The sequence below is a fragment of the Carettochelys insculpta genome, chromosome 1, assembly GCF_033958435.1.
Source record: "Carettochelys insculpta isolate YL-2023 chromosome 1, ASM3395843v1, whole genome shotgun sequence".
NCBI lineage: Eukaryota > Metazoa > Chordata > Testudines > Carettochelyidae > Carettochelys > Carettochelys insculpta.
Genome location: NC_134137.1, coordinates 353,646,111 through 353,661,213, shown reverse-complemented (window position 1 = coordinate 353,661,213; position 15,103 = coordinate 353,646,111). Strand labels below are relative to the sequence as shown.

The 15,103-nt window shown below is 40.8% G+C and overlaps 1 protein-coding gene across 6 annotated transcripts in view; it reads right to left on the bottom strand.

Annotated features, from left to right (window-relative positions):
* Positions 1-5,739: 5,739 nt before the first annotated feature.
* The window catches only part of ATXN7L1 (ataxin 7 like 1), a 199,166-nt gene continuing 189,802 nt past the window's right edge, over positions 5,740-15,103 (bottom strand). For 5 of the 6 annotated variants that reach the window (XM_074984152.1, XM_074984154.1, XM_074984149.1 and 2 more), the window contains 2 exons: positions 10,316-10,390; positions 5,740-6,702 (listed from right to left, as the gene is read on the bottom strand). In XM_074984152.1, the coding sequence (XP_074840253.1) occupies positions 6,661-6,702; positions 10,316-10,390 (117 nt within the window). In that variant the 3' untranslated portion in view covers positions 5,740-6,660. The remainder of the gene's footprint in view (positions 6,703-10,315; positions 10,391-15,103) is intronic. The other variant, XM_074984153.1, reaches the window with a different exon arrangement.

Here is a 15,103-nt window from a genome sequence, read left to right as displayed (position 1 = left end):
AGGAGAGGGGTAGCGGAAACCTTGAACTAGCCCCTTATTTCAAACTTCAGTGCCATTCAGGCAGCACCCAAGTTCGACATAACGTAACTCAAAATAATTTACACACCTTTGCATTGCGAAAAATTGCATAAATTATTTCAAGTTAGGGCTACAGTCTAGATGTAGCCTAATGAGTGTAGCCATACCCTTTGCGAGCTGCTGCTTCCTCCCAGAAGCAACTTAGAGCTGTCAGGGCCACTTTAATTCTTGACTTTGCTTCCCCTTTCAGTAAATTAGCAGTTCAGGCCTTGCAGAGAAGCTTCACATTGTTTTCCTGGAGGAGGGAAAGACACCTGGGAGCAAAGAAGCTCTGAGAGACAGGGAAATACACATTGCAATAACAACAGGAAAACAAGACAGACGAGAGGGCTGGGGACTAATGGGATGGGAGATGCTTTAGAGAAGGCCATTTGGAAGGGCAGTTAGACTATGTCTGCATAGCGCTACAAGCTATATTGCATAGCTTATTTTAAGTAGATTTCGAAATAGGCTATTTCAGCATGTGGCATGGCTAAATGGCGCCATATACTAAAATAAAGCCCTATGCTGAGGCATCCCTGTATTAATGCCATGAGGTGTTCAGGGATGCCAAAATAGTGTGCCCGTTATCTCAAAACCTGTTTTGAGACAACGGGCACATTGAATAGACGTGGGCAGCTATTTTGAGATATCACCGTATCCCAAAATACTGCCCACTGTCTAGACATAGCCATAGGCAGATCATTAGGAGCAAGAAGACTGAGGGAAAAGGGAGCATGAATGGAAAAGACAGGAGCAGAAATAGAAACCTATGTTTGGGGAGAAAGAAAAATACCAATGTTCAGACACCCCAGCATTTAGGAGGGGAACCTGTGAAGACACTTTTTTTTTTTGTTGGTGCACTTACGATTGAATTCTGAATCTAAATTATCACACACAAATTGTAGGCAGAATACTCTTCTGGGGAAAACCTAAATGGTCCAAAAAGACAAAGCAGAGGAAACCCCTCCATAATTTTTATTAATTCTTTATTTCTGGGGAATAGCATTTATGATTTTTGAATGCTTAAGGTTGCCAATGCCAATGTCCCTGCCCCCAGCCTCATCATTGCTGCTCCCACTGGCCAGAAGCCATGGCCAGTGGAATAATTGGATAGGGCTGAGGGCAGTGCACAGTCAGCCCCCCTCACAAGGGGTGTGCAGCACAGAAAGGCACATGGAGGGAGCCTCCAGCCATTTTGAGCAGCCTGGGAGCCTACCTTTTGTTCCTGCTGAACTGCTGGCTGGGAGCCACTTAGATAAGTGCCACCTGGCCACAGGCTGCCTCTAGCACCTCCTCTCCTACACCCCAGGTCACCACCTAAACCCACGCCCCCAAATCACAACTCCCTCAGGCTGGAATCCTCCCCTGGACCCACACCCCCTTCCAGACCCTGCACCCAAAGCCCCGCCCCAGGTCATAACCTCCTCCTTTGCCCAAAGTCCCTCTCAGACCCCACACCCTCTCCTGTACCCCAATCCCCTACACCAGTCTCCCTCCTGCACCCAATAACTGACCAGGACCCTGCATCACTGCCATAGAAAAGTGCAGCTCTTGATCACTTACCAAAATTTTGGAGCAGCCCCCCCGCATCAAAAATTATTGCCCACCCCTTGTTTAAGCCTATAAGCAACTTAAAATCTTATTTAGCTGCTTAAAATAGGGCTCACCTGCAACTTGAGTGGCATATAGGCATGTGCCTAGACAGGCATGAATCAGTCAATGGTAAATTTTAAATGCTGTATCTAAAGTTTTTAAGGTTAGGGTATGATTAAATCTGGAGTTCCCAGGAGTCATCTCCCCTTCTCTCCTGCCCTCCCCACCACATGTTCTAGCTGGAAATTAAAGAGATAGACCATGGCAGCACAGGGAAGGTAACAGCGTTATATTTCTAATCCTAGAATTTAGATAAAGAAAAGGAAAGTGAATCTCTCATCTCCATGATCTTTTCTAGATCAAATATTAATGAACATAACAATGACATTTTGAGGAAGAAAAATAATGAACACATTTGGGGCCAAGTTGAGGATGGCAGCTTTCAGTGAGTGCACTATTGCAAGAGATATTACTGCAGCAATTTTTCCATGAAGGAAGGGATGGAAAATCTGAGTTCTTAGAGCTAGCAACTCTCACACAACTGATTGCCAAAGTAATCTGGAATGGTGTGGCATGTAGAATTAAAGGAAGAAGACTTAATTTTGTGTAGAGAAATCTGAGATCAGCAGAGTGAGGGCTAAGCCCCCCAAAATAAGCAACTGAATCCATGAATTTTATAGGATAATAATGCTGTATCTGAAGTATATCAAGACAGACTTTTATAAAGGCCAGTGACACACTGGTGATTAGTATGATTACGAAATGTATGTATAAACATTATATCAGGAATTATGATACTCAATGACACGCTTTGAACTCTGACCTAACCAAGGGAAAAGCAGGTTCTCTCAGACAGGAGTGAAGGTAGTTATTTCCATGTCTTTCACCTAGACAGTGGAAGCCATATGAATCTGCTGGGGGCTGGGAAGTCAACTAGAAAAGAACAGCATCTTGACTCTGGGAACAGAATTATGAGATTTGGGGAAATATAAAAAGATACAAAAAGCCATTCTGGCATCTCTGCATCAGGGAATAAAGGGATCAGCATCCTCTGACTCTGTGAATGATGGATCCCTCTTGCCTGAGGGGCTAGAAATGCTGACAACTTAGGCTATGTCTATACTACCCCCGGAAGATCGACCCGCTCAGGATTGATCTTCCAGGGTTTGATTTCATGCATCTAGTATGGACGTGTAAAATTGCAGTTGATCACTCAGGAGGCTCTCCCATCAACCTTCCACAGTATGGATGGTCAAGTTAGCTGAGCACAGACAAGTCGATTTTAGCTTTTTAAATTTTATTTTAGCTATGCAATTACCATAGCTAGAATTGTGTATCTGTGGCTGACTTACTTTGCCCAGTGTAGATGTAGCCTTAGAGTCAAGTTAATTAGGCAAAGATTGTAGCTTGATAGAGCTATGTTTTAGTCACTAGAAAATGGTTGCTTTTGCTTGTAACTATACCTTTTTTCTCTTGCTTGGTATCACAAATCAATATTGTTATTAATAAAAACTTATTTTTGTTTCATTATCAATTAATCCCAATTTGTTTACTCTACAGCAGGCGTGTCCAACCCGTGGCCCTGGACAGCTAGTAGTGCAGCCCCACAAGATCGTAAACTTTTAACATTATTGAATACTAACAGAGAGTAAGCCGTGCTAGTCTATACACTATCAAAACAAAAAGCAGTCAAGTAGCACTTTAAAGACTAGCAAAATAGTTTATTAGGTGAGCTTTCGTGGGACAGAGGGGTGGGTCTGTCCCAGGAAAGCTCACCTAATAAACTATTTTGCTAGTCTTTAAAGTGCTACTTGACTGCTTTTTGTTTTAACATTATTATGTGATTTATAATACATTAACTATATTATATATTTCATATGCGGCCCAAGACAATTCCTCTTCACTCAATGCAGCCCAGGCAAGCCAAAAGGTTGGACACCCATACTCTAAAGTAATGCATGCATCCTGAACTGACCCAGCAGGCTGGTGTGTATTCTGCCTCTGAAGACAGTGGACCTACTAATTTCTGAGTGTCCAGTCAGTGGGACTGAACACTGCAGAGACTGAGATGTCTCTGAGGAACTCAAAGTTGGGCTCACTGAATGTTACCCAAAAGATAAGGTTTAGATTGGCAAATTCTTGATGAGTTTGCTAGTGAAGTGGACTGACTGGTGTGGCAGGGAGTTGTCACAATTTAAGCTCTGCCAAAGCTCTCACGTGCTGAGGCAAACAGGTAACCATTGCATATGGTTCTGGGTACCCAGAAAAAGCAACACAAAACACTAGTCCAATTAACTCTTGTGTGTTCGCTCTCTGCACAGGAGTTAGTATTACCCTGTAAAAAGAAAAGTTCAATTTCACAATATATACACATGGATTTTTTAAAAGTTAAATGATGACACTTCAATTTTTTTTCTTACAAACATATAAATTATTTTATTTACAAAGCCATGTTACAAAAAAATAATAATAAAGCAAAAAACAAAAAATACAATCGCTCACTAGAGAATATCTCCAGGCCCGGTGCTGAACCATGGCAGTATCAATCAGATACAAGTTTGTTCTGTTTTTCCTTTTTTAAAACTGTAAGCCATAGAATTTACTATTTACACCTACTTTAGACATTTATTCTGCTTACAATTATCACAAGCATGGAATGAATTCTATTTGATACTGCTAACACATAAAGGTGCAGGACAAAGAATGAAAATACTTAGTGTTACAAAATATGTAGAAAAGAAATTGACTGTACAAGTATGGCATTTTTTCTTTTTTAGAATGATTGGACATGCTTTCTTCAAAAGTCTTCTGGAAAATCTTCTAAAATCTGAAGTAGGAAAGCACAATATAGCAGGTGCAAATTCATTTCTGTGCAACAACAGTTATTTAGTATACCCCATGACTGATCAGCTATGCAAAACCCACAGAGTTTTGTTAAAGTGCCATGGGTCAACAGCATAACAAAATATAAGGTGTAAATAGAAAAATTTCATTTTTTTCCTTTTTTTAAAACAATAGTTCACTGAGAATTAGCAATAATAGAATATGCTGTATAAACTATCCTCTACAAAGGTCGGTCAGCATTATTTACAATTGTTACATTGATACAAAAGAAGGCATACAAGTCGCATTTTTTTCTTTTTTTATGGCTGCCGGGCCTATGCATTGCGTATGTGTAACAACCAAAGCTTCTGAGCCTATATTGCTGGAAACAAATCACAAGATCTTCAGGCAAATGAGGGAGAAACAGAACTGCTGAGTGAATGCTACACTATTAATGCATTATAGGCTGGTCTAGCTTATATCCATTTTTAAAAAATGTTTATTTCCATTTTACTTTTCAAGCTGATTTTCTTTAATACATATATATTCAAATAATGATTCTTTAATGAAAGGAGAAATACTATGGGGTTTTCAGTTGATACTTAGCTTTCACCAATTGCTCTCTGGCCTAAGCCACTTGAAAAAAAAATATGAGCAGCACGCCAAGGACACTCTCCAGATTCCACCTTTCCAATTAAAAGATGCAAGTGAAGAGCTAAAAATTCTTAAAACTACTTCAGTCACTGACTAGCATTATTTCTTAGAAGCAGCCACTGAATCCCTCAAGCCCTCTTTTCCCTCTGGCAGCAGAAGGGGCATTTCATCCACTCCAGAGGGTCACTTTTGTTACTAAGATTTTTAAATTCCTGCAGTTTTACAACTCAAAATAAATTAAAATAACACAACAGCGTTCTACTTCTGGAACCGAAGACAAAATTGTGCAAAAATAACAAAGATATGTACACAGTTTTCAGTCTGAAGAAATGTTCAATAAAACATAATTCAAAGAACATTTAAAAATATAAACATTGCTTAAACTTTCCTACATTTCATACTGTTTCTGAAACTATTTCAGTAGCTAGCTCCAAAACACAGTAAAACATAAATTATTACAAAATTAACACTATAAAAATTTACGTTAATACCTTCTCAACTTTTTTCAAACATTTTAGCCTCACTTATACTTCCTTAAACATTTTATAATTCTTAAAATCTGCCTTAAGCCTTCTTTCCCACCCCCCACCCCCCAAAAAAAATCTCCCTATTAGCTGCAGTCTCTACTTTCCCCATGATGGAAATAAACCAGCATATAAGTGCACTTCTAACACTGTAGAAATAAAAAAATTATTCCTTTGTACTAATGTTCCAGTACCTGGTATCAATTTCCTGATTATAAAATCTACATTTTATTTAAAAAAAATGCAGTAATCCTATAAGAAACACTGTCAGTGCAATTCTATTGATGCGAACCAATCTGTTCAACTTCTGTCCTTGCAAATCCAAATTGTTTAATGAAGCAAACCAGTAGTATGATCTTAAAGGGTCACAACTTCACATCTTCCCTCACAATATGGAGAATTTTCATGTTGCTTTCCTACTAATTTTAGCAGGAGTTAGTGCATAAATCCTCCATGCATTGATTGGAGTACAGGCTCCTTCAGAGCCTGATCCTGAGAGATGCTGAGCACTCAACTCCCAATGAAGTCAATAGGAGTTGTGGATACTGAGCACCCATCAAGATACGTTTTTAAAGTTGCAATGCCCCAATTGTTACAAACTGCTGAGAAATGCACTCGGCAATATTTTTTATTCTTAAAACAAACAAACCCAGAAACTATTGTAGTTTTTAATTAATGACGACAAATTTTGGGAACAGTTTAAAATAAATCCAAACCATGAATTAGATTATTTTGGAATGTCCACTGTTATTGGTGTTAGAAACAAAGGGAGCAAAGCAACATTAAGAGCTTGAGAAAGCATGAGACAGAACAAAGCAGAATGCACAGATCAGTGGCCAATACAAGCAAGAAACAAATTAACCACTATTACAGCAGTTTTTTGTAAATTTCATTTAGAACCAGAAACTGATAAAAGGTTAAATCCATCTGCAGGACACAGAAAATAAAGAACCTGTGGTGTTGGGCTGCTGAGAGCTAGAGATTATAGGCTGGTTCCTTTTTCTTGCTATGGAAGAGTCCTTATCCTACCAGTCCGATTTGATGTCTTCTAAAAGAGAAACCAGAGCCAGTTTCAAAACCATGTAACAATTTTCTAGTACAGGTGCTTGTTCATTTAACACTAACAACTTTAATAATGCACTTGATGCAAAGGATAAAAAGATGATTTTGTTTTCATTAATCTCAGAACAAAATTTAATCTCTTTTGAGAAATATATTAATATAAATGTTGCCATTATACTAGACTCCAGTGGAAAGAAGCTACTGTGTATCAAATATGCTGTGTTTCTTGTCGAGCCAGCATGTAGCATTTTTTAAGAGATATAGTGATACGCTGACTTAATGAACACATGCATTATGGCAAATGAGAAGTAACAAACAGGCGGCAGTTCTAACAGATCTTTTCCTTATACACTTCTCCACTTGACTTAGGCAGAAAAAATGCTGAAATCCCAAATGACAATGTATTGTCACCTCCTCTTACTAAGTGATGTGGTTATATATATTTAAAAAAATACAAAGAGGGCTTGAAATATGAAAACATTCAGGAATCTAAATATTACAAAGACAAAAATGATTTAACTATACATCTAATGTAGGGATAGATGTTATCGCCAGTAATTCTGGGGAAGTATGCTTTTAGTTTGCAGCTGACATCAACAGGTAGAAGACATTTTCATGTAACGTTATCATTTTACCAACTTTTTTATAGTTAGAGCATAAGAACTGCCATACTGGGTCAGACCAAAGGTCCATCTAGCCCTCTAGTCTGTCTTCCGACAGTGACCAATGCCAGATGCCTCAGAGGCAGTGAACAGGACAGATAGCCACTGAGTGATCCCTCTCCTGTCATCCATTTCCAGCCCCTGAGAAACAGAGGCTAGGACACCATTCCTACCCATCCCGGCTAATAGCCACTGATGGACCTTAACCTCCATTAATTTATCTCGTTCTTTTTTGAACCTGGTTAAAGTCCTAGTCTTCACACCATTCTCTGGCATGGAATTCCACAGGCCTACCATGCACCTCGTGAAGAAAAACTTCCTTTTACTAGTTTTAAACCTGCTACCCATTCATTTCATTTGGTGACCCATAGTTCTTATGTTACAGGAACAAACAAATAACTTTTCCTTATTCCCTTTTCCCATACCTGTCATATTTTATAGACCTCTATGATATTCCCCCTTAGTCTCCTCTTTCAAAGCTGAAAAGGCTCAAACTTTTTAATCTTTGCTCATACATCACCTGTTCCAAACACCTAATCATTTTTGTTGCCTTTTTCTGAATCTTGTCCAAGGCTAATATATTTTTTGAGAAGAGGCAACCACATCTGCACGCAGTATGCAAGATGTGGGTATACAATGGATGGATGTCTTATTCTCGATCCCTTTTTTTTATTATTCCTAACATTGCTTGCTTTTTTGACATCTGCAGCACACTGAGAGGATGTTTTCAGAGAAATATCCACAATGAGTCCAAGATATCTCTCTCTCTTGAGTGGTTATAGCTAAATTGGTCCCCATCATTTTGTATGTATAGTCTATTGTTACACAACACAGGCTACCATGAAAATATCCTGATTGCTACAACTTTCAAATTCTACGTCAATTTATTATATAATTGACAAAAATCTGACAAAGAGACATTGCCATACAGCACAAGTTTAATATTTGACTTCCAGAGCACTCTATTGCCAATTCTTGTTATCAGTATAAACACCAATCATTCAAAAACCCTGAGTTGAGCCCCACTAAATCATGAGATTTAAAAAAAAAAAATCTTTACTTGCATTTATATGTCATGTTTTTAAACTTCAACTATCATTGAGAGAGCTAGAACCTTTAAAAAAATTAAAGCTTAAATTTTCACTTCAGTTCAAGAGCTGGGGCTTTAGGGAAAAAAAATTACCAAATATTACAATACCTAGTAAAACTGCAAGAGCTGGCAATAGTATATCACTGAAAAATCCTACAATTGCTTCTGTTTACATACAGCTGACGCAAAATCAATGTTTCGTGCTCTTGGAATTTCACTAGTGGATCTAGTACAGCAGTTAACAAGCTGTATTCCTGGAGTTGTGTATAGATGATGCTGACGAGGAAAGAACAAAACACAAACTGCCTTTTAAATCAACCAAAACTCAGTATTATGCCTCGTAACAGTTTTCACCCTTGACTGCTGTTGGCATTTGGATGGTACTCTCTCAAAATGAAATGTCAGTGTGCCAGGAGAGATTTTCCAATCCATTATTAAATGTAGTTGTTCCTCCATGTACACAAACACCTTTAAATCAGCAAGTAAGGGGGGAAAAACTGTTTTATTGTAGGTCATATTTTGCCAGTTCATTTCTAAATTATAGCAATTCAGACTGTTGTCAATGGTAGAAAATGGTACAAGCTGTCAGCATTAGACATATCACTATTTCTGTGGTTTATTTCTCTCTTCCCTTACCAGCAGGAGGAAAATTAACTGGCACTGACTGTTTTGCGAGTGGAATACTTACTTCTGAATAAAGTCACATCTATTCTGAAGTAGATTGTCTAGATGGGGAATAATTATGGGGGAAACTTGTCCTTCTCTTGGGACTTGATACAGTGGGAAGGTCACTCAGTGCAAGGCTGGTGGGAGTTTAGCCCCTGGTAGGGCCATCCAAGCTGGACATGTCGAAGGGTAGGGACTCAATGAAAAGCAGTTCATGCATCCTACAGGTAGAGCAACAGGCTAACAACCTACCCTCATAAACAAGTTGAATTATAGAAACACAACAAGGTAGTTGTTTCAGCAAACTATATGATAATCAGGGATAGCAGAGTCTGATGGGCTATGTCTACACTAGTGAGTTTTTTCCAAAAAAGCCCGTGGAGCATCTACACACACAAAACGCATGATTTCTCTATTAAATCTGAAGAACGCAGCACCTTTTCTGGTGGCCCTCTTCCTCTTCCAGATGAGCAAGAGCACCTTTTTTGGAAAGAGCAGTCCTTACGGCGCTGGATTTTCCAATCGCTGGCCCATCCTTTCGAAAGTGCGGGGGTGCTCTCTATCGAAAGATCAGATTGATTTTTTTAATCCACATTTGTGTGTGCGGATGTGCTGCTTTGAAAGAAGTTTTTTTGGAAGAGATCTTCGGAAAAACTTCTTTCAAAGGATCGCTGTAGTGTAGAAGTAGCCATGATGTGGGAAGGAGTCAGATTCAGAGAAGTTTGTATGGCTGAGCTGGTCAACTTCCTTCTGTAGATGAGCCCTTGTCTCCTCTGCAATATTTCTCTCTCCTCCTCTCTTCAGTTCTAACAGTCTGAGCCCAGTCAGTTTTCTTTTGCAGTGCGTTTTATGTGTAAAACACTGTTTCAACTCCTGCTGGTGGATTTTTCACCATATCAGAAACAGCTGACCAGGCAAACGACAAACTGGGCAGTGGTGTGGGTGGCCAACAATATGCAGACAACTCACCATTTATATATAGTTTGGGAGGGAAAAATGGCAAAAAAGAATCTTACGGGGGGGGGAGGGAATAAAATATTTTATAAATGAGGATTCAAACTGCAGAGGACAAATCTTAAAATATACCGTAATATACAAAATCATTTAAACATTACTTGATATTTGACTGCTTAAGTGCACTTTAGCTTTAAAAAAAAAAAACCCAACAACCAAACACTTACTTGTCTGTTGTGTACTGCGTTTGATGTACTTGAAGGACTGGACTGTGACAAAGCTACACTGCTATTTTTTCCAATCTGAAAGACATCAATTGAATAGTATTGAAAGGCACGTGGTTGTCAGACACATGGGAAGCCTGTTTTTTTTTCCACGCTGAAAACAGTGTTGTTTTACATTTATTTAGAAAACACAGGTAACATTCTCAGAGGAGTGCCATGTTCGTTGTTTTTGCTGAAACAGGCTAAGGGCACATGTTCACTACAGATACTGACATGCCTGTGGTCGATCCTCTGGAGTTTGATGTAGTGTGCCTGGTAGGGATGTGCGAAACTGAATTCACAGAGTGCCCCTGTCGGCACTGGTACTCCTGCTCCTCACGAGGAATAAGGGAAGTGGAGATGGTACAGAAGCTTGAATTAAGGTATGCTGACTCCAACTATGTAATTAATGTAGCTAGAGTTGCATATCTTGATTCAACCTTCCCCTTTAATGTAGAACTGGCCTAAGAGTTCTGTGAGACCCTAAAGACTAACAAATTTATCTGGGCATAAGCTTTTGTTGATGCATGTGACTGCAACCCATGAAAGCTTATGCCCAAATAAACTTGTTAATCTTCAAGGTGCCACAGGACTCCTCATTATTTTCACAGGCAACATTGCTATTGGCTATTGAAAAGCAAAGTTTCTTTAGATAGAATCCTAGTGATCTCACTGACCCTTCTAAAGGCAGGAAAATGCCTTTACATTTCACAGAGTACATAAAGGGCAGGAAAACAACTGATCTGTCCCGCTCTGTAGTGAACTCGCTTTGACTTCTGGGCTACAAGCTGATTTCAAATGGATGCACTGGGCTGCAGCTAATCTATTGCAGCGTCTCAAACTAGCGGACACATTGTAAATGCCTCCAGCTGCTGAGTCCTGAGCAGTCCCTTAGATTCCTGACCTCAAACTTCCTTAAATTCTGCATTGTGTTTCGTCAGCCTCCAGTACCCAGCCCTGGAATCTACAGCCCTAGAAGCAGCACATGGGAAGTGCTGTTTTATACTCACTCACATCTAAATTCCATGGAGGGGGACACTTAGGCTGTGTCTACAGTACGAGCTAAAATCGATTTTCTAACATTTATTAATGCTGTGTTTTATCAATTCGATTTTGAGCATCCTCACATTCCCATATGCTCCCCACAAAAATCGATTTATTGCTGCCACACACAAGTAGCTTAAATCAACTGCTGCAGCAGTGTATTGTGGGAACCTCTCCCACAGTTCCATGAGCCCTGTAGCATTCTGGCTATTTTCACTGGTGCAGAATGGGAAAAAAATGCCCTGCAAGTAGAGGTGGGTATTTGACGACATCTTCCGACATTTAATTCCCCTCTTTCCCCTGCCCATGTTAAACAAACGTCCCTTTTTGCAGATGAGGTGTGTCTTGCCTTTATAAGAGATGTGCTTTTTATAATTGCGGGGAGGGGAGGGGAAGGGAAGTAAAGCGCTTAGGAATGGTTAGAAAAAAGATTTTGGGTTTCCTAACTGACAGGTTTTGAAAAAGGAATGCAAAAACACTAGATCTTTGCAGGCTTGGATCTAGATTTAGATGTCCTGGCAAAGACACGCCTGAGAACAAGAATTTGTTAAAGTAGATATGGGTGCTACACTGACACTGCAACGAATCATCGAAACAGTTATGGCTCAGGTGGCTAAAAGACCCCAGACTATAGCCAGCCCCAAAAATCATGTCCACCGGGGGACACTCCCTCCAGGCAGCTAAAAGACCCTAGACTACAGCCAGGCTTGAACCTGTCAGAAAAGACGCCCCAGAATAAGACTGTTCCTTGCTGCAAGCCTTACTTGGAGAACTGTGGTAATTGTACAGCTACTACATTGTCTTCAGCTTGGGGTGGTTAAATGACCCCTGGATACAGCCAGCGCCTGAAAATCGTGACCACCAAGGGAGACTTCCTCTGGGTGGCTGAAAGACTCAACTACAGCCATCCCCTTGGCCTTTGGATATAGGCTACATAAAAATTTCCTTTGAGAGGACAGCCACGCTAGTGACAAAGTTTTTTCTTCCCTTACCCAAAAATCGTGACTGCCGAGGGAGACTTCCCCCACAGTCGACAGACCCCATAACTACAGCCAGCCCTGAAAAACTGTCACTGCCAATGGAGACTGCCCCCCGGGCAGCTAAAAGACCCCAGACTACAGCCAGCACCTGAAAATCACGATTGCCGAGGGAGACTTCCCCGTGGCGGCTAAAAGTCCCTCGACTGTAGCCTGGCCTTTGGCTAAAGCCCATCCAAAAATTACCTCTGAGAGGACAGCCACACTAGTAACAAAGTAGCTTCTTCTGTCGCCCAAAAATCATGACCAACTAGGGACACTTCCCCCGGCTGGGTACAGACCCTCACCGTGCGCAAGCTGCCCGGCACCTTGGGCAGCATGTCCTTCTACGGGTTTGGGGTCAAGCCATGTGATGAGGCTGGGCAAGGGAAAGTTCCAGACTGTGTGGTGCCTCTCGGGGAGTGCAAGAAGGTGATGTGGGGGGCAGGACAACAGGCACATGTCTGAAAAGAAGTTTCTCATCCTATCAGACAAGCAAGACCCCCACCCACAGCTTAGCTGCCACATGGTGTGCGGGTGCAGCGCCGGGTGTCAGGCAGCACAGAAAAAAAGGCAGCTAGAAGGGGTACGCACAGAACCACAGACCCCACAGCTGTGCTACTAGCAAAGAAAAAGAAAGAAGATTTTTCAGCCTCTCATGACTCTACAGCCACTGGCTTCCAGGTGCTGAACTGTGAGTCTTCCTGTTGCCTAATTCCTCCACTTCTGAGAGCAGTGGAGATGGAATGGGCCAGAGCGAAGAACTGGGGGGCACTATGGGGCACATACGGGACATGTCTGGAGGCTAACGGATTCAATTTAAAGACATGGCGTTTCCTCACTACCCTTCCTTTGGAATTTTAAATTCGAACTGAACACTACACCCATCAGGTGACTACAACATTATGATATTGATATTATGTCAATTTGAGTGCACCATACATCAAACTAATGGAATTTATAACAAAGACAGGCACTTGTAAAGATTGGGCTAAACGACTTAAAATTGATATTATCTCATAGTGTAGACGCAGCCTTAGACTACTTTGATTTCATCATTAACTATTAGAATGGAGTTACCTATTTTGCATGCCCCTAGTTTAATGTTTACACTGTTTCTCTAAGATCATGTCTAACAAAATTCTTTCAAAGTTTAATCAAGGTTGCAGCTTTTACTGCAGTCTTGAGTACAGCTTATTCTACATATTAATTACATGCTGCACAGAGCAAGGCTTCCCAACTTCTCTTAAGTTCCTGTCTTTGTTTTTTTGCTTCAGTTTGCATTCTGCACCTGTTATCTCCATAACTAGGTTTGTTGCACCCTTTATATTGTATCGTTCAGGATTTTAGACATTTTATGGACATGAAGTATGTGTTAGTCTCACATTTACAATTGCTTCTTTTCAGCTATTTCTCACTGATATGTTAGACGTCTCCCCTGTTCAGAGACCTCTGTGTCACATTTGTTGTTCCCCTCTAGATGTACATTTCCCTGTACTCAGTAGTACAGTTTAGTGATTCAGAGGAAATCCTTCCCACTGGTAGCTGGTCAGAGGAAAAAGGGAGGACAGTGTTTTTCAATCAGATTGACACTTTTATAGTGCACAGGAAGGTATAACCAGATTAACATGTTGGTCTAATGAACAGGGAGTTTGCATGGCACTTCAGGAGAGGAACACCTATGTGCTTTTTTCTACACACCGAACATTCTGCCAGCACTAAGTGGCGTCAGCAGCGTTTCTTAAACTTTTTGAGACCACAGAACACCAAAAAATAGTATTTTTAATGCTCCACACATGCGCGTTGGCTGACGCAGCTGATATTGTAGCCGCCACACCTGTATAACGTGTGCACGGTACTTCGTTGGTAGGTGCTACAGGGCCATATAGCGAGGGGAAGATTAGAGGAGAGGGAAGGCTCGCAAAATGTTAGTCAACCATGCCGTGGCGCGAGATGTAGAAATAAAATTATGTCTCAGTATTTTCCATTACTATTATCATCGTAAAATGGTTATTTATAGTAAAACTTTGAATTATTTTTCCAAACGCTCACAGAACACCTGCGAATTATTCACAGAACGTGGTTTAAGAAACACTGTTATGAGCACGCCCAGCAGGCAGTGCTTCCTTCTGCCTTCCTCTAGGGTTGTTTAATGGCAGGGCAGGTTTTTGTACAAAATATGTTAGAATGGCTGTTTATACAAAGTATTGGAAAAGGTTTAAAAGCTCTTCTCCTTGTACGCCATAACTGGGGACTGTGAGCTATATTACACAGAGCCTTACAGTACCTGGGCTGAGTTACGGATTCTATTTCACTACTGTATCTGTCGTGTGCTTTCCGCATAACTCTGACGCTGGTAGTTATTTTCAAATGGTCTCTCTCTCTCTCTCTCTCTCTCTGTGTGTGAGAGAGAGAGAGAGAGAGAGAGAGAGAGAGACGACAGCCTGGGGTAAACACAGCTAAGAGATGACAGGTTACAAACCTGATCCTTGTATCCAAATGAGCTGTGTTTGGTGCAGGCTGGGGACAGAGCAGGGCAGAAAAGTGGCTCGCTGCCACTCTTCTGCTTCCTCGTATCCTGCAGTTGCCTGGTCCCAGTTTAGAGTCTGGCATAACAGCACAGGTGTCTGGGGAATCAGTAGAGCACACCTTGCTCAGCCCACCCACCCCCAGCCTGGTACACATTTTTCTT